General features: G+C 40.4%; 5 protein-coding genes across 9 annotated transcripts in view; 3 read left to right on the top strand and 2 right to left on the bottom strand.

Annotated features, from left to right (window-relative positions):
• The window catches only part of eml5 (EMAP like 5), a 39,775-nt gene extending 37,941 nt beyond the window's left edge, over nucleotides 1-1,834 (top strand). The window contains exons 44-45 of the mRNA XM_056393319.1: nucleotides 358-458; nucleotides 561-1,834. Coding sequence (XP_056249294.1) covers nucleotides 358-458; nucleotides 561-597 — 138 coding nt within the window. The 3' untranslated portion in view covers nucleotides 598-1,834. The remainder of the gene's footprint in view (nucleotides 1-357; nucleotides 459-560) is intronic.
• Nucleotides 1,835-2,099: 265 nt separating this feature from the next.
• isca2 (iron-sulfur cluster assembly 2) lies at nucleotides 2,100-4,118 on the bottom strand. Its single transcript, XM_056393315.1, has 4 exons — nucleotides 3,995-4,118; nucleotides 3,609-3,774; nucleotides 3,016-3,131; nucleotides 2,100-2,924 (listed from the first exon to the last, which is right to left on the bottom strand). The coding sequence occupies exons 1-4, from the start codon at nucleotides 4,054-4,056 to the stop codon at nucleotides 2,750-2,752; spliced, it is 519 nt and encodes a 172-aa protein (XP_056249290.1). The 5' UTR covers nucleotides 4,057-4,118; the 3' UTR covers nucleotides 2,100-2,749.
• A 287-nt stretch (nucleotides 4,119-4,405) lies between these two features.
• Nucleotides 4,406-6,975, top strand: LOC130180033 (NPC intracellular cholesterol transporter 2-like). The gene is made up of 5 exons (XM_056393316.1): nucleotides 4,406-4,556; nucleotides 4,830-4,936; nucleotides 5,618-5,725; nucleotides 5,839-6,011; nucleotides 6,411-6,975. Exons 1-5 carry the CDS (start codon nucleotides 4,534-4,536, stop codon nucleotides 6,495-6,497), a joined length of 498 nt encoding a protein of 165 aa, XP_056249291.1. The 5' UTR covers nucleotides 4,406-4,533; the 3' UTR covers nucleotides 6,498-6,975.
• Nucleotides 6,563-11,218, bottom strand: gskip (gsk3b interacting protein). 2 transcript variants are annotated; one of them, XM_056393318.1, is made up of 3 exons: nucleotides 11,085-11,218; nucleotides 8,584-8,829; nucleotides 6,563-8,478 (listed from the first exon to the last, which is right to left on the bottom strand). In XM_056393318.1, exons 2-3 carry the CDS (start codon nucleotides 8,824-8,826, stop codon nucleotides 8,320-8,322), a joined length of 402 nt encoding a protein of 133 aa, XP_056249293.1. In that variant the 5' UTR covers nucleotides 8,827-8,829; nucleotides 11,085-11,218; the 3' UTR covers nucleotides 6,563-8,319. The 2 variants fall into 2 exon arrangements, with proteins under 2 accessions (XP_056249293.1, XP_056249292.1); XM_056393317.1 differs by having other exon boundaries at nucleotides 11,028-11,096.
• A 145-nt stretch (nucleotides 11,219-11,363) lies between these two features.
• On the top strand, nucleotides 11,364-26,075 carry LOC130180029 (autophagy-related protein 2 homolog B-like). Of its 4 annotated transcripts, none has more exons than XM_056393312.1 (43): nucleotides 11,364-11,428; nucleotides 12,076-12,492; nucleotides 12,605-12,767; nucleotides 12,899-13,051; nucleotides 13,150-13,252; nucleotides 13,584-13,746; nucleotides 13,828-14,007; nucleotides 14,121-14,217; nucleotides 14,328-14,492; nucleotides 14,592-14,743; nucleotides 14,909-15,020; nucleotides 15,266-15,509; nucleotides 15,613-15,775; nucleotides 15,911-16,003; nucleotides 16,118-16,306; nucleotides 16,513-16,786; nucleotides 16,880-16,988; nucleotides 17,067-17,268; nucleotides 17,894-18,036; nucleotides 18,363-18,520; nucleotides 18,654-18,829; nucleotides 18,952-19,102; nucleotides 19,246-19,448; nucleotides 20,316-20,396; nucleotides 20,490-20,596; nucleotides 20,688-20,780; nucleotides 20,894-20,964; nucleotides 21,053-21,129; nucleotides 21,235-21,405; nucleotides 21,510-21,642; nucleotides 21,736-21,935; nucleotides 22,032-22,261; nucleotides 22,364-22,481; nucleotides 22,580-22,771; nucleotides 22,851-22,952; nucleotides 23,053-23,131; nucleotides 23,218-23,422; nucleotides 23,509-23,578; nucleotides 23,663-23,745; nucleotides 23,846-23,967; nucleotides 24,263-24,417; nucleotides 24,513-24,662; nucleotides 24,758-26,075. In XM_056393312.1, the coding sequence occupies exons 2-43, from the start codon at nucleotides 12,331-12,333 to the stop codon at nucleotides 24,986-24,988; spliced, it is 6,225 nt and encodes a 2,074-aa protein (XP_056249287.1). In that variant the 5' UTR covers nucleotides 11,364-11,428; nucleotides 12,076-12,330; the 3' UTR covers nucleotides 24,989-26,075. The 4 variants fall into 4 exon arrangements, with proteins under 4 accessions (XP_056249287.1, XP_056249284.1, XP_056249285.1 ...); XM_056393309.1 differs by having other exon boundaries at nucleotides 23,215-23,422; XM_056393310.1 differs by having other exon boundaries at nucleotides 16,115-16,306.
• The last annotated feature ends 41 nt before the right edge of the window (nucleotides 26,076-26,116 follow it).

The following is a 26,116-nucleotide window of genomic DNA, read 5'->3' as shown; positions in this document are numbered from 1 at the left end:
TTCATCAGAATAATTTGAAAGATGCAACGATTACATAAAAAATCTTCATATAGTGACTTTAAATTCATTATAATACAAAATCATCATGTTTTCAACCTGTGATGTACATTGTTGTGCTATTATATCAATAGTATATATAGTCAATTACCCAGCATGCTTTTCAACTACTGAGAAAATAGTATTGCACAATTAAAATTGTGTGATGGCTTAACTGATTTTCAGCTGGAGCTGTCACTTCCCCTAAAATGTTTTGCACACTGTAATACCCTGTAAATGTGTCTGTGCTGTAAAACAAGAACAGTGTTAGCAGTAGTTGCAAAAATGCATCTTGAATGACATGAATACGATCTCTTTCAGGCCAAACACAAACGGTTTCTGGGTCATTCTGCTCACTTGACCAACATACGCTTCACCAACGGAGATCGCTTTGTTGTCAGTGCAGGAGGAGATGACAGAAGGTATGACTGAGGACCCAAATAAAAACTTGGATTTACAAATGATATGACAATCAAATATTAAATGATGCATCCTCTCCCTTTTCTTTTTAATCTCCTCTCTAGCCTCTTTGTGTGGAGGTGTGTTCATGCTCCTCACTGAGGATCACACCTGGACCATCCTGCCTCAGAAAGTCCAGGTGTCTCCCAGCACGGCTCTCCAGAGAAAAGAATCAGCTAAAAGATGCATCTCAAGAAAAAAGGAGGACAGACCTGGCAGCCTGTAAATGAGGAAAAGCAGTAATGTGATTTACTGCCTCAAAAACTAGGTGCATGCATATGTGCAAGGCTCATTTTCATCATAGCATCAGTCCCGATTGTGAACACAGGTGGAGGGCATACAGCCCTGCTCTCACAGCATCATATCATCATTGAGATAAAAAAAAAAAAAAAAAAAAAGGTCATCTCTCTAACACAGTATGTGCATATCATTTCAGTAATGGATAATATTTTTAGAATGAGCGAATCTGTGTACATGTCCCAAATGGCAGTTTTGCCACTTGGCAGGCCTATGAAATTGTGTTACGGACAATGCCATTTTTTAAAACATGTAGCAAACTGAATTAGCCTTAATCTGAGTGTTCAATTTATGAGGGTTTGGATTCTTTTTGTATTATGTTTGTTTTACTTTTTGGATCATGTAGTCATTTATTTGTTCTATTTTTACTGGTAATTCCAAATCCTGTGGCCTTCCTCCTGAATGTAACATCCACTGTTATGTTCTGGATGTCAGCATGCCAAAGCATACTATGCACTGTACACCTGACCTGGTCACTGTGTTACCCTGATGGTTCATTTATGGTTTGTTCATGTGGTTGTGTTGTTGACTGGTTGACCTCAAACCTCCCTCAGCAGTGTTCCCCTCATGACATGTTAACGTGTGCATACTCGTTTGAGGATCTGTTTGTGGTTAATGGGTGTGCATGGCTTACTGGAAGACAATCTGTCCGAACCAAATTCCTCAGAAAACAAAAAGAACGGTTGTAAATTGATGTTTCAATGCACTGTTGCAGTTCTTTCAGTCACTTTTCAGTGTGCTGCTACTGTATGATGTATTATTGTTGCATTTTCATGAATATGAATGGTGTGACTTTTTTCAACAGTAAGTTAATGTTTGTGTAATCAGATATATTGCTTAAATGGAATGTTTTATCAGAGAAAATATGAAAAGTGCAAAACATTTTGCTCCTTGTATTAAGACTAACTACGAAAAAATGTTGCTGCATATTTTGATTTACATTACACCAGTGTAAATATCATTTGTAGATATTCTTTTTGTATATTTTTTGTGAGATGTTTCTTAAATTCCACTTTAATAAAAAAGGCAACCATGGACTTGAGCTTTGAGTGAAAAATGTTGGGTGAAAACAACATAAATAATATGATTCATAATGCTGAGGAACCAATGTAATGACACCAGCAGTGCTCAAACTAACCTTTTATCAATTATCAATAAATAGAAACATTTCCTTGCTGCCCTTTCATGATTCTGTGTGAGGAAGTGATTCATGTGAGTACTATTTAAAATACACAACCTCCCCTGCATGATAACTTTGGACATACACTAATTTTCATATTATAAAGAGAAAAGCCTGAAGATAAAAATATGATATTCACTCAATTTTATTTAAGAAGAAACAAACCTTAACATACCTTAGCTCTTTATATTCATAGATATGGCCTATATACATATTTTACATACAAAGACAATCTAAGCACCGAATAGTCCAAAACAAATCGCAGCTGAATTGTAATAAACTCTGCTGTCAATGAGCGATACTGACTTTAGCTGTCTTCAATGATTAATCACCACCTCTGCCCTTCATTCACTTCATGTCATTTCACACTCAAAAGTGCAAGACTATCTACCAGTTTCACTGTTGACACAAGATGTAGCTATTAGCAAACTGAATTAGGAACTCAAAATATCAGATAGTTCAATATCACATAATACCCTGAGTTTACGGTTTATTAGATACATGTTTACTGTTAAAGACAATCCAATATGATAGCACTATAATAAATTGTACTTTTGTGAAGCCTATAATTTTCAGTTTTTGTTGACATTGTTTCAGACAGGTGTTTATTCATCCCTATGGTTATCAGATGTAATATAGTAGGCTGAAATGTGACTAATATTTTACTGTATTTTGTACATGTGTACCTGATAAATTGGTAAATCAGTGTATTAAGTATTATTATTATTATTATTAGTTATTATTATTATTATTAACGGATGAAACAGGGAAGCAGGTTCATAGTTTGACAGAGAACGAGCTGCCACAGGAGCAGCCATGATCAGCTTGAGGATTCTTCAGCACTAGGAAGGTGGAGCGGATCAGCTCCTGGGTGAAGTCCACTGTGGCTCCTTTGACAAACTCCAGGCTGTCCTGGTCCACGATAATGCCCACTCCTCCCTGCTCAAACACTCTGAGGAACAAAGAGGACAGGAGTGATTTAGTGAAGATACAAGTGACTTTCAGGAAACAAAGACTTGAAAGCTAGATTAGTGGCATCTTACATGTCATCCTCATTCCTGTTACCATCAACAGCAAACTTGTACTGGAACCCAGAGCAGCCTCCTCCCTCCACTTGTATTCTCAGGTACTCGCCCTTCTCCATGATCTCCCCAAGTCTCTGGATTAAGGGGGGGGGGGGCAAACAAGGTGCAAGTCACATAAACTTCAACGCAAGCTCTGTTGGAGACATCCAAGACCAAGTTAGACTAAGTTATCAATGTGGTGACACCACAAAGGCTTGTTGACAAGTGTCTAGAATCAAACAATTTGATCTGTGATTAAAGTTGCACACTGTTGATCACTTGTACACATTATTTACAATGTTTGGGCCTTCAGACCCTCATCACCTACAATGCTATTATTGATAAAGTGACAGTGTGTGGGAGTCTTTGGTTTCTTCACATTTCAAATGTAGAGGAACCATGAAACACAAATGTTTGCCCGATGCTCCCTATAAAGTCTGACTAACCTGATGTCATGAAGTTGCATTCTTAATACAGCTCCACTGTCAACACTGGCTCTGACTGTAGATTTATGATTTTTATACACACATCCCCAAAGAGTAAGGTTCTTAATCGTGGGTGTAACTGCTGACCTTCACACATGACTCAGTGAGGTGTACTTTATCTTCAGATGGACCTAACACCGCTGGCTTCTCCTGGGCGGAGGCGCTACTGAAGCGCTGGAGCCCCGCGGTGGGGTTTGGGGGCAGCCGGTATAACTGCTGGGTCACACCGGGGTTGTTCAGAAGAGTAGATGCCCTGCAAAACATTAAAACGTTAACATCAGATCAAATGAAAGCAGCAGGACTTATAACGTTACTGGCCCCAGTGCTAGCTTGTTACCTAACGGTAGCGTTAAAGGCTAGCTTGCTAACTATCTTCAACACACTATTTTTCTATCAAAGAGATTGTTTAAAGGTTAATATTTTGACCAGGGACATCCCAAATTATGTATACGATTTCAGAAAATGTACGTTACCTGGCCAGGCTCAATAATTTTGACTTTGACGCAGATATCATTGCTCTTCTAACGAATGACATCTTCCATAACAAATGTTGGTAAGTTCCACCCCCTTCAGATGACGAAAGAGTTATCTCGATCTTATTGGCTAAAATTAATGTCTGTGAAAACAGACACGCCCATGTTGGTAGTATACGGCCAGTTGATTCGTCAGTTTACCTGCCAACCATGAGGCATTAGGGATAAGACCCGTCAGGAGACTTTGGGTTTGTACTACCTTGGTTTTGCCTCTCAGGAACTGTTTTACCAGGCTGTATGCCGTTCCCAACAAGAACCACCAATCAAATACTTACATTGAGTTTAAGTTTACAGATAATTTGCTTCATGCAGTGTTGAGGCTCTCATCTGCCACTTACAGCACAGGAGACGGGAGCAGGGGTTTCCTGACAGGCAAAATATCGGGCAAAGAAAATATTTCTTTCGCATAAATAGGCGTTGCTTCAATCTCGTGATACAGGGAAATAAATAGTGGCAGCCTACTAGCAGTTCCACTTCGCATGTTGACTGAAGCTCATCAAAGGTACAGTCTGTTCATTCAAAATTACTTATTCTTCTTTGTACTATATCATTTTTGCGACTCACTGTGTTTGAGCTGTTTTTACCACATGGCCAGGTAGTCGAAGAGAATTTGTTCCTCATTGTGTTAAATTTTGTAATCACTGTTACATCCGCAACATTTGGGGAAACAAACAAGAAGTCATATGATTCAACACTTTCTGCTGACTGCTCGAAGGCACACTGGTCCGATGAAGTTTACTTAACATTGCGTCATGGGTATTTCCTAATTTCTAAGGTCTTGCCAAAAAAGAAAAAGAAACATGGATGTCCGGACTGGTTTCATCGTCTCACTCTGCTTGATAGGATTCACCTGCGCGGCACCAGTGAAGTACAAAGACTGCGGTAAGTTTCACCTGAGTTTTCTTCCGCCCCAGACTTACTTCTCTCTATGTTAACCGGTGATCATCGCATTTTAAATGCAAGATATGTAAATTAACGGTGCTTGTACTCTTACTATAAAATCAGAAAAAAGAACAGAGTACTTCAGATGTTTTGATTTGTTCAACCATCACTGCAAAATCCAAAGACTTTAAAACAATTATATTTGGAGAAACGGATGATTCTTACATTGGAGAAACGGGGAATGGATGTTTTACATATAATTACCTTAATTCTAAAAACTGACGATTGATTTTCTTTCAGTCCACTTAACTGATTAATTGACTACACTGATGTGCACCCCTCACACCTAGATCTTCATATGTCCCACGGAAAGTTTTACCTGTCCAGAACACTATATGTGTACACAATATATATACACTCATGTGCACATATTTGTGGTAGTCCAGTATTTATTTAGTCACCTGAGTGGTCTGACATTCCTGTGGAAATAAATATTCAGCAACATGGCATTGCATAGATTTTCCTCATGGCCACAGAGGAAATTATATAGTTTGTAATGTGTTGGTCACATCTAATGAAAATGGAGCACATTTTTAAAAAGTGATGTCGGCAGTATTAGCATTTATTTTTTTCATTCATTCATTCATTCATTTAGACTGTCTTTTCCATGTTTATATTCAGGCTCCACTTCTGGCAAAGTGGCTGTGGTGGACGTTAGCCCTTGTAACACTCAGCCATGCCAGTTACACAAAGGACAGTCTTACAGTGTCAATGTGACATTCAATAGTGGTAAGTGGACTATAAATGGATAGATATGTCTTCCAAGATTCACAGCATAAATGGTTTTCTTTTCTTCTTGGTTTTAAAAACCTTTGCTCTCATGATGTGATGTCTTATTGTAGGTGTGGAGAGCCAGACAAGCAAAGCAGTGGTTCATGGTATTATTGCTGGAGTTCCTGTCCCCTTCCCCATTCCCATAGAAGATGGCTGTAAGTCTGGAATCCAGTGTCCCATCAAGAAGCAGCAGAGTTATCACTATCTAAACTCTCTGCCGGTGAAGTCTGAGTATCCCGCAGTAAGTACATGTGACATTAGCAACGGCCATTTTTAAGATGGTTTTTCTTTTTAATAATTTAGTGACAATCCACATTTAAGGTCTTAAAATTGCATCTAATCAGAGGGTAATTTTGTAATGTGGTTTCATCTTGGGTATGATGTAAGCAGTAATGGAATAAGCATTCAGATCCTTAGATAAAAGCAGTAATACTACAGAGTAAAAAACAAATTTTGGCTTTTTAAATTGGTTCAGATTTAAGTTTCTCTCTTCCTTGTCTGAGTAGTGACTTTGTCCTCTTGCCATGTGTTTTGTTTCTTTCACTTCAATTTTTTTTTTTTTTTTTTTTTTTTTTTTTTCTAAAATGTTAAACAATGTGCACCTGCTCCACTGACTACTACTCCTCTTCTGCATTTCTAGATAAAGCTGGTTGTGGAGTGGGAACTGAGAGATGACAACAAACAAGACTTGTTCTGCATCAGGTTCCCAGTTCAGATTGTGAGCTAAACTGGCAACAATACCTCAGACAAATGTGCATTTTCTTTTTTTAAAAAGGGATTCAGCTTTGAGTAAAAAAAAAAAAAAAAAAAGTTAATGATTCTAGTTAAGATCTCATTTTATTCATTCATCAAGTTGATTTTTTTTTTTGTTTGTTTTTAAGATGTATGTGTTTCACTAGTTTGCAAGACTTTGCCTCACACACATCTTAAATCTTACTGAAACAAATGAGAGGTTGATTTTCACTATGAATTGCCTAACAGTCGATTTTTAAGAGTTGTGGATGTGAAATAATGCGGGTTAATGTTTGTAAATGACCCTGGCTTAATTACATTCCACTACAATGCAAATGTCTTGGCTCACTGGCTGCTGTGTAGTCAGAAAAGGTACATGCTGTACTTTTTCTTTACTTCTAATTTTGTAATATTTCTTACTGACCTTGTGCTACATATGAAAAGTAAATTCTAATAAAGAAATCTAATGTGTACCCAAGTCGCACTATATGTGAATCTGACACGAGTAACCCAAGTTGTTTAAGTGTCTTTTTAGTAAATTTTGTGCTAAAAGGACTCGCAGCTGTTTTTTAGCTTGTTACATAGCTGTCAGTCACTTGTCGCTGTACTCGGATAAAGTCTGCCTCTGATTCAATGTCGCTGATGGTAATACTGCTCATCCCAGGTTTTCAACACCTGGTGGTGGAAAGGCTTTTAGATGAATAACAGCCTTAAAATGAGCAAAACACTTTACTGGGGACATAAAAAGAAGCCTTGAAATACTTCTGAGATTTTATTAGTCTGAGCAAAGGCCAGCAGCAAGGAATAACAGTATGTATGGAAAGAGAACAAGTTCTATTAAAGTAGATTTTGTAAGACCGACGTGGGATCGTAACCAGGTCACAAGTACAGTAAACCAACATCAACTTAAAGCAAGAAGTCCTCCCTGAATAGAAGCAAATGCTGTTGGAGAACAAGCTTACAACAAAAGAATATACTTAAACCTCCACAAGGCTAGCTATAGTCAGGAATGCAAGCTTGAGATGCAATGCACTGCAGTATGGAGGGGAAAAAAACTAACATCCAAACACAAACTTTACAATTAATACTGAATACAGTGTCCGTTTAGTCTATAACATAACCAGAACCTTCAAATTAGTTTTGTTTCTGACTTATCTGTGTGAAAGAACAACCCCACAAAATACCATTATCTCCAACACAAAATAAGTAAAACGTAAGTAAATGGGTTAATTTTTGTACTTTTCTAACCAAAAGTCAGTCATTAAGGCAATATGAGTTACAGAGTACAGCTTTGGCTCTTTCACTGAGACTCCTGCTGAATGAGAACTAGTTGAGTATATTTGAGCAGATATCAGTCATCAGGTCACAGCTTTAGTGCAAGCAGGGCAGAGGGGGAAACTGAATTACTATCAATACAACTTGCTGCTTCTTTCTCAGATCATTTTGATGAGTACAAAAAGTGCGGATTTCTTGAACAATGTTCAGTTACAAATTTGTAACATGGAGGAAGCTGGAAGATCTTTCCACAGTTAAAGTCAACAACACGATGTTGCAACACATCCCATACAGCCAATCCCTAGCAGTCACTGAAGTGGAGTATCAAACATGGAGTCAGTCAATGGTATGAAACTCATAACAAAGCAAAGTTGATAGGGCAGGGTACCCCTTATTGTAGTGGTAGCTAGGCAGGTGGACGTCACATGAGAGGCTATAATATTTGACCAGACTTGGTTATCAGTGGCACATAGCCAAATACACCTACATCGTCAGCCCCTGTTTCACTTGTATAACTTATGCAGCATCTTGGTCGCTTTCTTCTATCGTCCGTTTTGCTTCAGCCTTTCCAGCCGCTGGAGCAAAGCATTCCCAAAGGCTTCTCTGTATCCCGGACTCAGTGTGTCCAGAAGGGAGTAAACTGTCTCATGATACTGGTTGCTCAAATCTTCGTCCACTTGATCGAAAGCATAGCCCACCACCTGTTTGGGTAGAAATGAGAGATGTAACACTTTGCATGCTTTGGGGTCTTTAAAGTGCATATGATGAAGAATAAAACAAGAAACCACTGTCTCACTGCGTCTTACCCTCAGTCCTGCCTCTGTGAGCTCAAGACAATACCGATTTCCCTCTCTTGTTTCCACATTTATGTACGCCACATCCAACGCACTGTTGAGACTTTGTGACACGTGCATTTCAGTGACGGCGAAGAGTACGTCATTGACCACTGCTTCTGCCTCCAATCTCATGTCCTTGACGTCACCAAGCTCAACACAGTCCTCATCAAATGAAGAGACAATGGGCTCCTCGGGCTGGCAGTCTATTTCCATCCCCTATAAGAGAACATCAACATTACTGACTGACTCAGCTGGAGCCAGATTTGACTGGATTCTATTAAAATTTGCTGAAGGCCAAAATGATTTAAAAAAAATTTTTTTTTAAAACTTCTCCATTCACATGAGTACACTTCAATAACCCTGCAGATAACTAGGACTGTGTCAGAACAAGCTGTTCTTCACTGTCATGGCAACAAGGTTTCCTGTTGAGTATTATACTGACACAGTAGTGCAATCAAATGAATGCCTTTAAACTACATCTATAACAGCTGGTCATAAACACTGAAAAAGGTGTATTTTTTGCAACAGTCAGTCATTTGACTGTCAATAGTCAAGAGTTGACTCAGCTGCAGTGCTTAAGATACAGTGATAGTGTATAACATCATGTGTCTGAAACAGAAGTGAAAGACATGCATCTGACTGTTCTGTGAAGTTTTTTTTTTTTAAGTTCAAAGTGGACTATTTTTAGTAGCTAACATCCTCTATGAGGTTGGTTGGTTATATGAGGAAACATGTAAACCAGTTTTGGAGGAAATTAATCAACATGTTTAATCTACTATTGTATTTTATTAATTTACTAAAATAAATACAGTTGTTTTAAGTAAGACAACAATACACAAGTGAAATAAATAATCTGGGATTTCCAAACAAATGATAAGTATTCAACACAGACTGAGTGTGAAAACTTTCAGAGACACTTCCTTCCTCTAAAATGGTTTAGCTGGTTCCTACTTGGTTTAATTGTAATTCATCAATTCACAGAAAACCAAGATTTAAACCCGTTAAACTGCAGTTCACTGATGCTTCCAAACCAATCTGACAGAGTCTGTTAGGAAGATGATTAGTGTGTATTCAGTTGTGTAAATCTTATAATTCTTGCCAAAGGGGTTTCTACAGAGTACCAAATTAAGGGTCTTCTTTTGTAAATGAGAGATTTCAGTTCTTGTTTTTTTTTTTATAAATTAAAAAAAAAACAAAAAACAACTTTCTGATAAATAGTTTTGGTGTTAAAGTATGCTGTCATTCAGATGCTGCTTCAGTCATTTTTTAGTTTCTACACACCCCCTATCTGTCCTCTGGTTCATTTGTTAAACAAGTTGAAACTTGTCATGTCCCATTTATGTTAAGGGGCATTAGGTTGTGCATTCCTGTATGAGCCTTTTTCCTGCATGTCAGCTGTAGCCTGTTGCTTCGCCATCATTAATTATTTTTGCCTGGATGCCCTTCATTGGCAATGAGCCCTTGTTAGAAAGTATTATTGTGATTTGTTCCATTTCAATTGTATATTAAACCATATATTATTATTATGTTGTTTCAGGTTTTTTTTTGGCTGTTGATCAAACCTGCAAAATATCTTCTTGGCATTTACCATTGAAGTTTTCTAGACTGAACCCTTAATGCTGTTTTGACTAATCAACAAATAGACAGATTAAACACAGTCGACAGTTGATTGCATTAATGTGCATGTGACATCATGTTACTGCAGTTGCTCAAGGTGGAGCTGATTCTGACAATTTCACACAGTGTTGACTGGTCTGATCTATTAATATGCATCATATTTTATAAAATGCTTATATGTTTTGTGTGTAAAATCTTAATTTGTAAAGTAACTAGTACTTACAGCTGCCAAATAAATATAGTGGAGTAAAAAATGCAATATTTCCTTCAGAATTGTAGTAGAGTAGAATTATAAAGTAGCATGACACGAAATACTCAAGTACCTCAGCATTGTACTGAGAAGCACTTCCTTGAGTAAATATATTTAGTTACTTTTCATCCCTGTCAGAATAACACATGCATTACCGTCCACAATGTGAGCTACATGTTAATCACATGAACATCACAGCGACATCTTTAGGACTCTGAGCAGCCTTCTTGTTTAGCTAGCTGAAGCAGAACAAGTGTAGTTATTGTCATTAAAGACATTATAGTTATTGCTGAATCAATGTATGAGTTTCATGCAAATGTTATACATCGGCTAATTCATACAGTTATCTATACTGATCTTCTGTAGCTAACTTAGATGGCAAACATTAGCTATATTTTGGGGTAAACTCTGGGAGAACTAACAGCTAAGTCGCTGCTCTGTTTAACGGTAGCAAAGTGATCGACCGTTGTGTAGGCTATAAACGTATTTCAATCACTTTGTTTACATAAGAAAATGCATATAACATAACATTAAAAGCGGTAATCACGTTTGAGTTGAGTCTGTTGCAAATCCTTTGTAACCAAACTGCGTTCATTTTTCTCACCTCCTCGCTGGTTGTGTTCTTCCGGCTTGTGGAAGCTTCCAGCCCACTCCGGGCTATACGGACAAGGTTCAGTCAAATGAGCGTTCACCTAACCTTTATATACATAGTTGTGTTCAGGCTCTGGTAAATGTACAGCCAGAGTAAAAAATCACTTTCACGGACTATGCTCCTTGTTTCAAGTCCATCTCATTTGTGTCTAAATAACCACCTAAAATAAATCTAGATCCAATGGGGTACTACACAGTTCCGCTACGTTATGACATCATTGTCTAATCCCTTCTCGGCGTGTGTAGGCTTAGTCGGTGCGGAGTCATGAAAGTGTTTGTAAACAACTCAGTCAGAAGGTAAGTTAAGAGCTGCATTAACATCTTCAGCTCTGCTCACTGACTCATGCATGTCGGTATATCTAACTGGCATATATACGTAAATTGTTTTGCCAGTGTACATCTGTCGTGTGTTGGTAGATAACTTGGGAAATGTTGGCTTTTAGGTTAGCTAGCTAACTAGCAAGCATGTACCGTTTCAACCTTAGCCTGCCGTTAGCCGGCTAAGCTAATGTGTCCTCACTCTGCCGACAGCAGTGGAGCTTGCTAGCCGGCTAGTTAGCTTGATGACATGCCTTTGTCTAGCCAACAGTCAGAGCGCAGCTCCCGTCTCCTAACTACGATGACAGTTTTGTTTAAGTAAACACAGCTAAGAGTAGCTGATGACTAGCAAGATTGTGGCATGCTAATAGCTCTTTCGCAAGCGCGTTTAGCTAGTTTGTACTGGCTCTAGAATTGGGGCAAACGTATGCTGAGAATAACACTTGACAATTAATAATGCACTATTTTATAACGCAACCTAGGACAACTTTAAACCTGTCTCTGTCTTAAACGAACGTATTAATGGTGCTTGTTGTTTTCGGCTGTGTTGTAAACATGTGTTGAGTGTCATGTTGTGTCAAGTGTCAAATTACAAAGGGGGCACCATATGTGTGTGTTTTCTGTAGGCGCAGCAAACTGGAGTCGGACCAATTCCCACACGCATCCCTGAGTGTCAACACATCCTCCAAAGTGTCCCTTATCTTGGGATATGAAGGATGTTTGAACTCACGATTTTTTGATGTCTTTAAGTCGACAGGATGACACAACTGTAACACCAGTGACTAAATTCATAGCTGTTTGAGTGGCTATAGCATTCCAGTTGCATAGCCTCCCTCCCTCTATCTTTCATTACCTGTGTACTGTACACCTGTTGAGTTAAAATGCCTTGGCCATTTTCGGAGTCCATCAAGAAGCGGGCCTGTAGATACCTCCTGCATCGTTACCTTGGTAATTTTCTGCAGGAGAAGCTGAGCTTGGATCAACTCAGCTTAGACCTCTATCAAGGCACTGGATCACTTGCCCAAGTGCCATTGGATAAATGGGTATGTGTAATGTGACCTTTGTAGCATAAAATACACCAGATGAATGTATTTAATTTAAATACAGAATCTGCATGAACTAAAAGAAGCTTCAGCATTATGTCTTGTTCCTCAGTCTCTCAATGAGCTCCTAGAGACGGCAGATGCCCCTTTTGAAGTAATCGCAGGGTTCATCCAGACAATTTCTCTAACCGTCCCATGGGCAGCCCTACTGCAGGAGAACTGTGCCCTAGAGGTCAAGGGTTTGGAGATGGTGCTCAGACCAAGACCAAGAGTGGGTAAGGCCACTGCAACACTATCTGTGGAAAAAACGGGTTGAGAAAATATGTTGTTTTGTCACATATAAACAAGCTGGCAATTCATTTTCCTGAAAAGCCAATTAATGTGTCACTACTGGCTGTTTTTCCAGCATCTGGCATTGAGCCCATGTACTGGTCCAGTTTCATGACGAGCAGCATGCAGCTTGCCAAAGAATGTCTCAGCCAGAAACTCACCGACGATATGGGAGAGAGCTTTCAGCCTTTTGAGGGATTAGAGAAGTTTGCAGAAACGATAGAGACAGGTAATATGATCACAAGTTAGGCAACATTTTATTTTAAGGGGTTTACTTTGCTAGCATTGCATAAACTGATTTTTTTTATTTTATTTTCTCTCTTGCAGTTCTGAGAAGAGTCAAAGTGACATTTTTAGACACTGTTCTCAGAGTTGAACACATTCCGGAAAATTCTAAAACTGGAATTGCTCTAGAGATACGAATCAACAAGTAAGTTTTTTTTTTTAAGTAAAACCGTCAGTGGGACAACAGTTGACTTTCCATATATTAAAAACATCTAATAATCAAACACAGAATAATTCCAGGAAAAATATAATCATATTGATAAATATTATCAATCATGAAGGGAAAGATGTAGATGATGGGAAGCATCAAAGATAGAATTACGATTTGAGCGGTAAAAAAGGCTGCAGCTAAATATATGGAATATGTCCCCAATATATAACATACCATATAATGTAAATCAGATGTTGATATATCAGTCTTCAGTGTTTTCTTGTAGGTCCTTTTCAAGCTAATTGCGTTCTGTGGTTACTTTCAGGATTGTTTACTGTGATGAAACAGGCGAGGAGAGTTCAAGTGTGAATGTGCATCAGCCAACCACATTTGCACATAAAAACCTGCAGATGGAAGGCATCACCATATTTTGGGATGAGTTTTCAGATGTGTCTCGAGCAGGATGTAAATCTTCACCCACTCCAACGGTTGGTGTAGCGAGTCTTTAAAATGTGGCATAAAAGAGTTGTATCTATAAGCCTTTAAAAAATATATTTCTTATTTTTCAGGAAACTGAGCCAAAGCTCTCCCCTAGCTGGAATCCCAAAATAATATGTGAGCCCCATCCCCAGTTCACAGAACCTGTATCCTCTATAACACCCTTTGAACCTGTTCAGGTTGGGAGCCTCGGTGGTAGAATTGAGTTGTCCCTCACTCTGAAAAATAACCTAGCTATGCCTGGAGCAAAGGTAAATCAAACCCTTATTAAAAAATATCATAAAATAATGTCCATTCTTATATATTCAGTATTATGCACTTGTAATGTCAATAATCAGGCTGTCTGACATGCTTTACTTTTCAGCTGGATGTTGTTGGACATATTGATACACTGATTTTCCTGCTGTCCCCACGGCAAGTTCATCTTCTTCTGGACTTGTTTGGAGCTTTCTCTGGTGGAGGTGAGCACCCATCTCTTGATAGATGACTTGGATCATCCAGGGTATAAATGTCCCCAAATGATTTATTTAGATATGGAGTAAATAGATCATTTCTTGCTCTTTGTGTGAAGGTGCACGTGAATGGGCTAAGGATAGAAAGAGTCGACCCATACAGCAGGAAGATGAGTATCGGCTCCATATGGAACTGAACCGCTGTCTGAAGAAGGATACTGCTGTGCCAGGAGCAGACCCTGACCTCTTTGAGAGCCAGACCACCAGAACTGTGTCAAGTCGAGGTTGGACTCAAACACTAAGTCAAGATGAAAGTCAGATGTCATAGTTGCTTCTATCTAATGAAAATTGTCCTTTTCTTTATTTTCTGGTTGCTGATGTAGATGATGTGTTCTTCTCCATGGCTGATATGGACATGTCTCACAGTTTGTCATCTCTGCCTCCACTTGGTGAACCACCTACTGTTGACTTGGATTTGTCACTTAATAGCAACTACTCCGCCTCCCCAGGAGAATCTCCCTCTGGAAACGCAACAGTGAGTCATAATGTCACAATTGACACATTGAAATATGATGTATATTTTCACAAAACAAAGAGGTATTTAAACGGTTATTTTGATCATGTGTGTTGCAGCTTGTGTGGTGAAAATATTCCAGATGAACTGTTCTCACATAATCTGGCATCATATCTGTGTTTGCAGGCTCTGTGGGATGATTACATGGATGTACCGCGACAAAGAGAGAAGCAGGCTAATGAAACACCCGTCCAGTCACGGGATTCACAACTCCCTCAAAAATTACTGAGACAGACTTGTAAGTATCACAATATAACAATATATTTTTACATTCTTTATACAAGTAACTATTAAATACTACTCCCTCTGCCTTCGAAAAGGGAAATTCATTTGCATGTTTTCATTCCAACCAAAGATTACATCATCTTATCTCCCTGACTACTTCCTCCTCCAGGTTCAAAGTGTGCTCTCTGACCTATAGTTTTTACCAGCTGAAAATGAAGTATCTGTATGTAATGTATATCCGCTATTGTTGTGTTTAAGCCCATCCAACCAAAACCCATGGTGATGAGTCAAGGCCAGAGCTGGTGTTAAGGCTGACACTGAGCAGCCTGGCTGTCTCTGTCCTCCACATCGACCCGCTGCCACCACCAGATGCTGCTCCCAGTCCCCTTGGCCCCATGGCTGCACATTTCTTCAGCATGGTGGGCCCAGGCCAGCTCGCACCAGCTGCTTTCCTTCAGTCTCGGACAGTGTTTAATCAGGCTTGTCCCCATGACCACCTCAGGTGCACTTTTATTTTCCACTAATTCCTGTTGTACAAGGTAGTGTTTTTTGTCTTGCTTACTGTAGGACAGGGTGTGAAATATTTGTCTGACCTCCATCTGCAGGTTTGTGGGCCAGGGTCTGAAGATAAACTATGAGCACTGTCAGGGATCCAGCTTGAGGACATTTAGCACCGACATCTCCCTCAACCAGATGGAATTTTTGGAGTGTCTCTTCCCCTCCGAGGCTGTCATTGGTGGCTCCCAAAGAGGCATTCAGTATACTGAGGTTAGAATTTCAAGCCTGAGCTAAACACATTTTGCACTGCACTGAGCTTTAGTTGATTAAACACTGCATATAAACTCAGTTGCAGCTGGCATGGCATTAGGAGTGTTTCTCACTAGTTTTTCTGTCACACCTCAGCTCCTGACATTTGACACCACAGCCAGTGCTGATGCGACGCTTACCACCTGCCTTCACCTGCTTTACAAACAGGCTGAGCGCAGGGGCCCTCAGGTAACAGCATTTGTTAGTCCAATATGGAACCACCATACCAGCACTTGATACACAAAAAAGTTTCTGCATGGTTGTCTGGCATCCATTCAGTCAGCCCTTTGCTTCTTTAAGCAGGGCGGCCAGGTTCGCCTCAGCACCATTCCCAGGAAGGCTGAGATCCAGGTGGAGCTTGGCCCTGTGCGCTCTGAGCTGGACATCAGCATCGTAGACCGCCTCAACTCACTGCTACAACCTCAGAAGTTGGCCACCACAGAGATGATGGCCTCCCATATGTATACATCCTATAATAAACATGTCAGCTTGGTAAGGTTCCTCCCAGGAACTATTCATTTAAGACTAAAAGAATTTTTAGAAATATGAATGCCTCAAATATAAAAATATAATGTCACAATAATTATTATTACTGTAGCCGAGAAAAGAATTGTCTATTGGTAAATCGCTCGCATAATTATCATCTCTACAACATTGTATGTAATCTACATCTTTGTGTCTCTGCACTAATTTTTCAGCACAAGGCCTTTACAGAGGTTTTCCTTGATGACAGCCACACTCCAACGAACTGTCACGTATCACTGACTGTCAATGCCCCAGTCCTGGGCCTTGCAGTCCGCTTCCCCATCCCTGACCTGCGCTCAGATCAGGAGAGGGGCCCTTGGTTCAAGAAGTCCCTGCAAAAGGAAGTACTCTACCTGGAGTTTGAAGACCTGGAAGTGAAAACAGAGTTCATGGGTGGCAGCTCTCCTGACCAAACCAAGATGGAACTCACTTTTAGGGACCTTATTGGTATGTAATCCACATAGTTTCCAAAGTGCTCTTTTTTGAACGAGAAGCTGGTCTTAAACTAATTGCTCTATTGTTTTTTCTTTATTTCAACAGGGAAGTTCCAGGAGGAGCCAGATCAACCAGCTGCCCGGTTCCTCAGAGTGTCCCACACCATGGATGGAGACATGGCAACGTCTGAAAGTGTAAAGTTTGACTGGCCGAGGTAAGTTTATCTAATCAACTCCAAACTGACATGTCCATTCAGGGGAATCTTTCATTGATGTTAATTTTCTCTGAGCAGGGTTGTGCTGAAGATGAACCCCACAGCAGTCCACTCGATCCTTGAGCGCGTGACAGCTGAAGATGATGAGGGGGCTGAAGATCATTCTCTTGAGGAGGAAGAGGAGGAAGGGGCTGCTCATTCACTGAAGGATGTGTGTGACTTTGGGAAACCAGAGCCATCACCCTTTTCTTCGCGTAGGGTTATGTATGAGAACGAGGAGGTGGGTCATGGCTGAATAGTCACATTCATTTAAAATGTTAAAAAAAAAACCCAGCCAACTACTGTTTATATTATTACATTTCTTTGTGTTGAAAAGCACAATTTTTCCTTTAAAACATTAAGTCAATGCAGTGGAGCTTAAAACATCTACTAAATGTACTGACTTAGAAAATATCCAGGTTTATTAACACTGCCTGATTATTCATGAAGGTCTGCTATTTTTAGGCAATTTGTCAAATTCAAAATCCTTCTAATTTGGACCATGGGTGTTAAAAACATGTTATCAATTCATAGATATGCTTGATTAGAAGAAAAGGCTCATTTGATGTCCAGCAGAAAATGTATTTCATTTTACATGAAATCATTTCTTTCTATATATGCTTAATTGAAGAATTGCAATTGCAGTATTGATGGTGGCTTTGGTCCAAAGCACATGGACTTCGTGCAGGGGTAGGAATTTGCATTGAGGGACGTGACTATCCTCTGGTTGATGTATTAAAATGTATGACAAATGCATCATTATGCAAAAAGCAACATGAGCACTGATTTGCATTCCTAACCTGTTGACAGAGCATGTGGTGAGGAGCCCATGTTTCAAATTTTTATTTGTTTATCTTTTATTCCAGATGGTCATTCCTGGTGATGTTGCTGAGATGACAGAGTTCCAGGAAAAAACCATGAACAACTCTCGCTTCATCCTTGAGTTGTGTTTCCCTAATGTGCAATTAGCGCTACCCAGCAAAGCATTTTATGAAAAACTACACAACAGGTAAGGATATTAAAAAGCAGGATGGTAATAAAAAATACGACAAAGTAAACTGGTAAATATTAGGGTTATGGTCATGAAAAGAAAGTCTGGGTTATGTGGTAGGCAATTGACATTTAAAACTTTTCCACATGTGTGAATGTTTTGTAGTGGAAAATTAACAGATAATCAGTTGATTAAGTGTTTTTTGGCACTTTGGACTCCCAATTCTGTTTAGTTTACCTCCCAGGACTTAATCTCTACTGTAGTTGTACCCATGGAAGACATGTCTATGAAATACTTAATCTCTAACTTTCCCACATCTAAAATCAATGTTCATAATATTTTAGGATAAACAACGACCTGCTACTATGGGAGCCCACAGCTCCATCTCCAGTTGAGACCGTTGAGAGCATGCCATACGGAGTTGGCCTCTCTGTCGCCAGTCAGTTGATCAACACTTACTCCAAGGACAGCTTCAGCCAGTTCCGCTCTACTGCACCTGAGGGTGAGGCAGCAAAAACATTTCACAACATGTCGTAGATTTTAAATCCTGCAGTGAATATTTGTGACATGAGGTCATTTTAAAACACCCTGCAGATTTGATCACTTCATAGACGTGCTTTGTGTTGTGCTTTCAGAGGACACCAGCGGCTCAGAGGAAGAGAACATGCACTATTACTCTCCTGCCTCTGACCTGGGCCTCAGGTCTCGCAAAAAGAAAAAGCCCAAAGCCCAGAGCAAGACCTCCCAGAGTCTGTTCTCTGTCATCCTCAGTGTCAATCACGGCTTGGTGGCTCTTCAGACTAATGCTAAGGTAATCACACATTCTTATTGAAACAACTTACTGTTCTCACAGGTTTCTTTGGGTATTCCCAACAGCTTGTTTAACAGACAGTTTGGTTGAGTTTCCATCTTTTTTTTTTTTTTTTTTTACAGAAGGAGGATAAAACTATACTGAAAAACAAGCATGGCGAGTTCTGGCTGGAGGTGAAAAACACTGTGCTGTTTAGTGTAACGCAGTATGAAGGCCACAAAGACCAACACTACATCTGCTTCCACACCAGTAGCATTTGCATGTATCACCAAGGTAAACCTACTGCACTGGTTCACTATAATATCACTGATGTAAAAATATATAGAATAATCCTCTACTGTGTCTGCATCGCTGCTGTTATATCATGCATATAGTTATTTTTATTCACTGATGTCCCACTCTGTCAAACTCCTCAGGACTTATGGATGGAGGCACCTCTGTCTCAGACATTAAGTTGCCTTGCAGAACACATCCCCATTGGCTAGAGCCAACTATCTACCAATCAGAGACATCTCCTGAGAGATCCTCAACTCCCTCAGAGGGTATTGGTCTGGAGGCCCGCAGCATGGTGTCTGTCGCTGTCAAAATCTCATCACAGAACGCCGAACGCAACGTCAAGGTAGGAGACTCAGATAAACCTACAGGGTGGCTTCAGATCACCATGGTATATTTTTATCCTATATATATATTTTACCCTGTGACTGTCTGAGACACTGCTTAAATATTTCCCACAAGGCTTAATTTGTTAGAGATCTAATTTCTGTCTTGGTACTATATACTGTGGCTGTCATTACTATAGACGCCAGCACCGACTCTTTCATGGCCACATTTGCCCTGCAGGTGGGGCTATAGTCAAAATGGATGTATTTTTCTGGTTCTACTCTCCAGTCTAAACCTTGACCTGTAAGTGTGCAGTAAATACTCGTGTTTTATAAAAGGGGACCTTGACCTGTAAGTGTGCAGTAAATACTCGTGTTTTATAAAAGGGGACCTTTGAGTTCTCAGAGCCATGCCATAGTAAGCTGAGTTGAGCTAAGTCAACATTTTTATGCTGGGAACCACCACACATAATTATATGTTGATTAATGAATTATTCCCAAAATGATACCCACACAGTAGCATCTGTTTTAACACAGATTTTATGCAACACCACATTCAATCAAGCAGTAACTCTAATTAAGCAGAACTGGTGTTTAAAGTATATCAATCATGGGGCGTCATGTAGCGTAGTGGTTTAAGCAGGCGCCCCATGTGTAGAGGCTACAGTCCTCGCTGCAGTCGGCCCCGGTTCGAATCCCGCATCGGACGGCCTTTCACTGCATGTCATTCCCCCTCTCTCTGCCTCCCCGATTCCTGTCACTCTCCACGGTGCTGTCCATTAAAGGCATAAAAGCCCAAAAAAAATATACTTTAAAAAAAAAAAAAAAGTATATCAGTCAGCTTGCTTTTGGTTTGCTGCTGACTGTGCTAATGTGTGTTAATGCAGGAATTTCTGGTTGCTGTCGGAGTGAGAGGAGCCACGCTTCAGCACAGAGTTGTCCCTCCCAGCCTGGGTTGGTATGACCAGGTAAGACAAAATGGGTCCACCACTTCACCACCAGAAAATATTGTACAATAAAATCAGACATTTGTAATCTTATTGCCAATTTATGTGCAACAGATTGTTGACTTTCTGAATGTTTCTGATGAGCCTGTGTTGGGTTACGCCCCTCCTACATCTGTCACCACCCTACATTTACACCTATGGAGCTGCTCTCTAGACTACAGGTAAAAAGAACCTCAAAAGCTCAAACTCATTTTAAAGTTATGTGTTGTCCTTGCATTTATTCTTATGCGCCGTGTGCTTTTCTATTGACAGACCCCTTTACCTGCCACTCAGATCCCTCCTGATTGTAGAGACTTTCAGCATCTCCAGCAGTGTCTCTTTAGATCACTCTTCTTCAACACTCAGGTATTAAACAGTTTACAGTCTCTGGTTTTGTCGCCGATATGAAACTGAGAGATGTAATTGCGACTTAGCTATAGAAACAATTGCCTTTGCTAAGTAGAACATGTTGTTTGCAGGATCATTTTGGACGAAGCTGCTCTGTTCCTCTCAGACAAGAGTAATGCAGTCTCAGTTAATCTAGCACGTGGTAAGATGACCTCACTGTTTTCGTATAAACTGCTTGAAGTGTTTAAAATGCAGCGTTGACCAATGTTCGCTTTTGGTTTTTGTCACAGACTATGTCCAAGTGGTAGACATGGGGACACTGGAGCTGAGGATTACAGCTGTCAAACCTGGAGTGGATGGAAAGTTGGTAAGAGTTGTCTCTCTCTAAATGGCATTGATGTTTCAGACCTTTTCTCTTCAGAACAAATATCACACATTTCTACATACTTTTTCATTGTCTCTTGGGTGACAGTCAGAGCCCAGATTTGAGCTGCGCTGTTCCAGTGATGTCATTCACATCAGAACGTGTTCGGACTCCTGCGCCGCCCTTATGAACCTTATCCAGTATGTAGCCAGCTATGGTGACTTACTGCCCCCTGGAGAACCAGAGGCCAAGCACAGCAGCACTGCACAAAGAACCAAGGTCAGCAGTGACCCCATTCATTAGTAATAGTTATGTAATAGTTATAATACAATTTCAAAATCCTACCAGTCATACATGCTTAGTCTAAGCGTATTTTTGGACAGGCGGAGTTTCCTAGCCGGCCCACTTCTCAGACCTCCCTGCTCGCTGAGACTGAGCAGCAGATGTTGCAGGACCTGATGAGTGAAGCCATGGAGGAGACTGATGGGCAGCATACACCAGGGCCGCAGCAGAATGGTGAGGAGTTTGTTCAGTGAGAATTAAAGTTATAAATCCTTGACTGATGTAACTGTGCTCATTGAGATTTTGTAACATTTCACACATCTGCAGGTGCACATGAGGAGCAGAATCATGACCATGACCCACCTCGCTCGGACCTGTTCCTGTTCCCAGATGAGAGCGGCAATTTTAACCAAGATTCTAGCCCCACTTACCCCATGCTTCACTCTCCTCTCATCACTCCTGTCCCTAACCTGACCCAAGAGACGGACGACTTTTGTATCCTGGAAACACCTGGTTCCAGAGGAGAGGTTGGGATATACTCATTCACACAGTTATGGCTTTGTTACAGTGATTTTGTGAACAGTGAACTTGTGCTGTCTCACTGAGTGTAATATGTCTTTCAGGATCGTGACCAGGAGCCAGTGGTAAAGCAGCTTACTTCAGACCCAGTGCAAATCAAAGATGATCACTTCAGTCAACCTCTGGATGGGAGTGATTCCAGTCGTGGAGCCATGAACTTTCCCATCCCAGAGGTGCGCTACCTCATCAAGGAGATCTCTGTCATCTGGCACCTTTATGGTGGGAAAGACTTTGGGAGTGCGACTTTCATAGCCTCTCCTGCTAGAAGCCGGGGGTGAGTCATGCCATGTGCTGTTAAATTGTACAGACGGTGTTTGAATGTGCTCAGAGGGAAACAAATTGTGTTTTAATTTTTATTCTTTTCTCTCCCTTGCAGGTCTACACCTCATACCTCCCCCTCTCAAACTCCAGTCCGACAGGCGAAGGCTTCAGGACGGGCAGGAGGTGGAAAGGGAAGGAACCCTGATGTCCTGATGGAGATTCAACTCAGCAAGGTAAAGTTATTCTTTGGTTTATTATGGTACACTCAATCAGATCATATAAATGCCTCAGATAATTTTTTCACAGTTTAAAACCTTTTCTTTGACCTTAGGTGAGGTTTCAGCATGAGGTGTACCCACAGGCCCAGGTGGCTTCTGGGTCAGCAGTGGACCAGCCAGTTTCCCGGCAGGTGTTTGTTGTGCAGGACTTGGAGATTCGAGACAGACTGGCTACTTCACAGATGAACAAGTTCCTCTACTTGTATTCTAGCAAAGAAATGCCACGCAAAGCACATTCTAACATGGTAAGAAAGACAACACACTCAATTTAACCCAGTGTTAAGTGTTGGCCTGGTGTAACTTCTTGTGTGCTTTTGCTCATAGTTGACAGTTAAGGCTCTGCACATGTGTCCAGAGTCAGGCCAGGCTCCTCAGGAGTGCTGTCTGCGTGTTTCCCTGATGCCTCTTCGTCTCAATATTGATCAGGTACACAACTTGATACAGATCATTTTTCTAGTGTTTCAAAGATAAACTCAGCTTCCTCAGTAAAATGTTTTTAAGTGACAGCTCTGTTTTTTGTTTGAAGGATGCATTATTCTTCTTGAAAGACTTCTTTACTAGTCTTACCACTGAAGTTGAGTTTTTCTCACCGCCTGCTCAAGAAGGTAAAACTGATAATTCACACAAACATCCTTAGTTGTAAACCTTATTTTCAACTAAAAGCTCCTGATGACGTTTTGTTTCGCAGCAGTCTGTGTTTCCACAAAGAAAGCAGCTGCCCCCGAGATCTCCTGCAGCTTCTCCAAGCACGCTGGCAGCAGCCAGGACCCGGCTCCAATCATCTCGGTGCCTGCTCAGAGACGCTTGAGCCACAATGGTTTCTCCTCATCTGGCAGGGAAGAAATTATTGATGAAGCTTCTGCTCCCTCTTTCACAGACCAGCCAATCTTCTTTAGGTCAGTGTAAAAAAAAACTAAACCCTTTTGGAAGAAATAATTCAATAGATTTTTCTGTATTTGGTCACATTTTCTTTTCCTAACAGGGAGTTTCGATTTACCTCTGAGGTTCCCATTCGCTTGGATTACCATGGGAAACATGTCTCGATGGAGCAGGTATGTGGTCTAAGAGCACTTTGCATTAATTCCACATTATGTTATTAGTACTTTATGAATAACTAAATGACTGCTTTACTTCAGGGAACATTTGCAGGGATCATTATTGGGTTGACACAGTTGAATTGTTCAGAGCTGAAACTCAGACGGTTGTGCTACAGACAAGGGTATGTTTCTTTCACACACCACAATACACAATGTGTCAAATATGCGATTCCCTATTCAGAGAGAGTTTTCCAAATATACTAATACTTGTCTGTCTTTCAGATTATTAGGTGTGGATAAGCTGTTTTCCTATGCAATAAACGAGTGGCTAAATGACATAAAGAAGAACCAGCTGCCGGGTCTTCTGGGTGGTGTAGGACCTATTCACTCACTGGTACAGCTCGGTGAGTCAAACACATGTTTTTAACCCAGTCATGAGCTTTTTTGTGTTTTCAGGTGCATTTATATTTAACCCATAATATAGTGAGATTGAGCTTCTTCTGCTAAACTTATAAACTTTCTTAATGTTTTTACTGCCATACTCAATACAATCAATGTCTTTGAAGCTGGGATAACATGTAATTCATGATTTCATTAATAAACCGCTGTGAATGTCATTTATAGTATGTGAGTTAACCGATCCAGGTGTATCTCTCAGGTCATGTATTTCCCTGTTCTTATGATGAATGTTTTGTTCAGTTCAGGGATTCAGGGACTTGGTCTGGCTCCCGATTGAGCAGTACAGGAAAGACGGTCGGATAGTCCGCGGGTTTCAGCGCGGCACTGCCTCCTTTGGAACCTCTACTGCTATGGCTGCTCTGGAGCTCACCAACAGGATGGTGCGGACTATACAGGTAAAGTAGCTTGTCGACTGTCACTAAAGTGTCTGTATTCATTAGTACTGCCTTGTGAAGCATCAAACAAATATATGGCATTGTCTGATTTTCAGGCAGCAGCTGAGACAGCCTATGACATGGTGTCTCCAGTGCCTGATGAGAGAGACACAAAGAGGATAAAACGGTTCTCCCATTACGGACTGGCTCACCAGCCTGTGGACCTGAGGGAAGGTGTAGCCAAAGCCTATACTGTGGTAAAAGAGGTAAACAAGCTTAAATTAATATTTCAGCTCCAGTAACATTAATGGGAATAAAGTGTTGTTTATGTGTATAATTGTATGGTGTTCTCCATCTACAGGGGATCACAGACACTGCACTGACCATCTATGACACAGCCACCCGGGAGCACGAGCAACGTGGGATGACGGGGGCAGTGGGTGGAGTTCTCCGACAGTTGCCACCAGCAGTAGTCAAGCCACTCATTATGGCCACTGAGGCCACCTCCAATGTTTTAGATGGGATGAGGAACCAGATTCACCCTGATGCTCGCCAGGAGGAGTCGCAGAAATGGAGACAGGGCGAGGAGTAATTCTTGTTGCCATATGGTACCTGAAGCCATGACTGTGCAGAAGCAAAGAGCTGATAAATGTGTTGGAAACTTTCTTCAGAGCATTTTTGAAGAGGAACATCTCAGCTGTGCATTACAGCCCTGGTGTAAATAAAATACTGCTCATCTCGTGGCAATTTGAGCTACTGTGATTCAGCTTGTGTCAGCTTACCAGTTCCCTCACAGTGCCTTCATGGTTATCAGCATAGTCCAACTGTGTGTTTCGTCAAAGGGATGTATGAAGAATGATGAATTAATGAGCCACATATCTTTATGCGGATTTTGTTCTGTTGTAGAATAGACAATGGCATTTTAAATATAAAATAACGAAGAAATATGCTGTTGTCTCATGAAGTGCAACCATTTGCTTCATTCTCAAACAGCTGTTTACAAGTTGTGTGGTTACATTCGCTTATCCTACTTGGTGTTGACGAACACTAATGTCATAGGTGTAATGACCCTTAATTTATATAACGTACTGTATGTGGGCGTTTGTTATTTACTGTAAATATTCCTAATGTGTAACATTTCATGCAAATACAAGAGCACTAATATAGAAACTGAATGTGTTACAGCTGTGTACATTTCTATAATCAGCACTTTTAAGCGACTTGAAGGGTTATTTGCCCAAATTTATGATGGATGGGAAGATTGCCCAAATTTGTTATAAAGTTTCACAATTTTATTTTGAGCTGTGATCAACGTTGTGTAATTTTCACAGAAGCTGCTGTCCTGAAAAGCTGCTTTTTAAATTTAAAAACAGTTTCAAATGGGGTTCTTTTGGTCAGTTTGCTCACATTTTCGAATTGTAGATACATACTTGTACAAGGAACTACATCAACTCAAATTCTTCAAGCAAAGTCTTAATATCCTGCTCGATGGATTTTTTTTTTTTAAAGTGTATGTTTGAATATTGGTACTTAGCGTGATATGTTGTGTTGCAGATATTTGATTTGCTCATTTTCTTGTTTATGTGGAAAGAATATGTCTTGTACATACGTGTACAGTTGATCCTTGAATTTGTATTAAAAGCATGAAAGGGAATTAAAAATGGTTCAAGTCAACGCAATGGAGTGTGGTTGATGTGATCTTGCTTTTCATAATCTGAAT

Source organism: Seriola aureovittata, chromosome 13 (genome assembly GCF_021018895.1).
Source record: "Seriola aureovittata isolate HTS-2021-v1 ecotype China chromosome 13, ASM2101889v1, whole genome shotgun sequence".
NCBI classification, from domain to species: Eukaryota; Metazoa; Chordata; class Actinopteri; order Carangiformes; family Carangidae; genus Seriola; species Seriola aureovittata.
The sequence above is the reverse complement of the archived record's forward strand: the minus strand, read 5'-3'. Positions and strand labels throughout refer to the sequence as shown.

What these genes read in the sequence shown, in the direction of transcription:
- LOC130180029 (XM_056393308.1), top strand. Translation starts at nt 12,331, where the DNA reads ATGCCTTGGCCATTTTCGGAGTCCATCAAGAAGCGGGCCTGTAGATAC. An exon ending in CTCTTCAGACTAATGCTAAG is followed by an intron (nt 18,830 to 18,951) that starts GTAATCACACAT and finishes TTTTTTTTACAG; the next exon opens with AAGGAGGATAAAACTATACT. An exon ending in GCACTGCACAAAGAACCAAG is followed by an intron (nt 21,406 to 21,509) that starts GTCAGCAGTGAC and finishes ATTTTTGGACAG; the next exon opens with GCGGAGTTTCCTAGCCGGCC.
- gskip (XM_056393317.1), bottom strand. Translation starts at nt 11,075, where the DNA reads ATGAACGCAGTTTGGTTACAAAGGATTTGCAACAGACTCAACTCAAAC. An exon ending in GCAACAGACTCAACTCAAAC is followed by an intron (nt 8,830 to 11,027) that starts GTGATTACCGCT and finishes GTTCTCTTATAG; the next exon opens with GGGATGGAAATAGACTGCCA. An exon ending in TCACAGAGGCAGGACTGAGG is followed by an intron (nt 8,479 to 8,583) that starts GTAAGACGCAGT and finishes CTACCCAAACAG; the next exon opens with GTGGTGGGCTATGCTTTCGA.
- isca2 (XM_056393315.1), bottom strand. Translation starts at nt 4,056, where the DNA reads ATGTCATTCGTTAGAAGAGCAATGATATCTGCGTCAAAGTCAAAATTA. An exon ending in AAATTATTGAGCCTGGCCAG is followed by an intron (nt 3,775 to 3,994) that starts GTAACGTACATT and finishes AATGTTTTGCAG; the next exon opens with GGCATCTACTCTTCTGAACA. An exon ending in AACAGGAATGAGGATGACAT is followed by an intron (nt 2,925 to 3,015) that starts GTAAGATGCCAC and finishes TTTGTTCCTCAG; the next exon opens with AGTGTTTGAGCAGGGAGGAG.
- LOC130180033 (XM_056393316.1), top strand. Translation starts at nt 4,534, where the DNA reads ATGTTGACTGAAGCTCATCAAAG. An exon ending in TTGACTGAAGCTCATCAAAG is followed by an intron (nt 4,557 to 4,829) that starts GTACAGTCTGTT and finishes CTAATTTCTAAG; the next exon opens with GTCTTGCCAAAAAAGAAAAA. An exon ending in TGAAGTCTGAGTATCCCGCA is followed by an intron (nt 6,012 to 6,410) that starts GTAAGTACATGT and finishes CTGCATTTCTAG; the next exon opens with ATAAAGCTGGTTGTGGAGTG.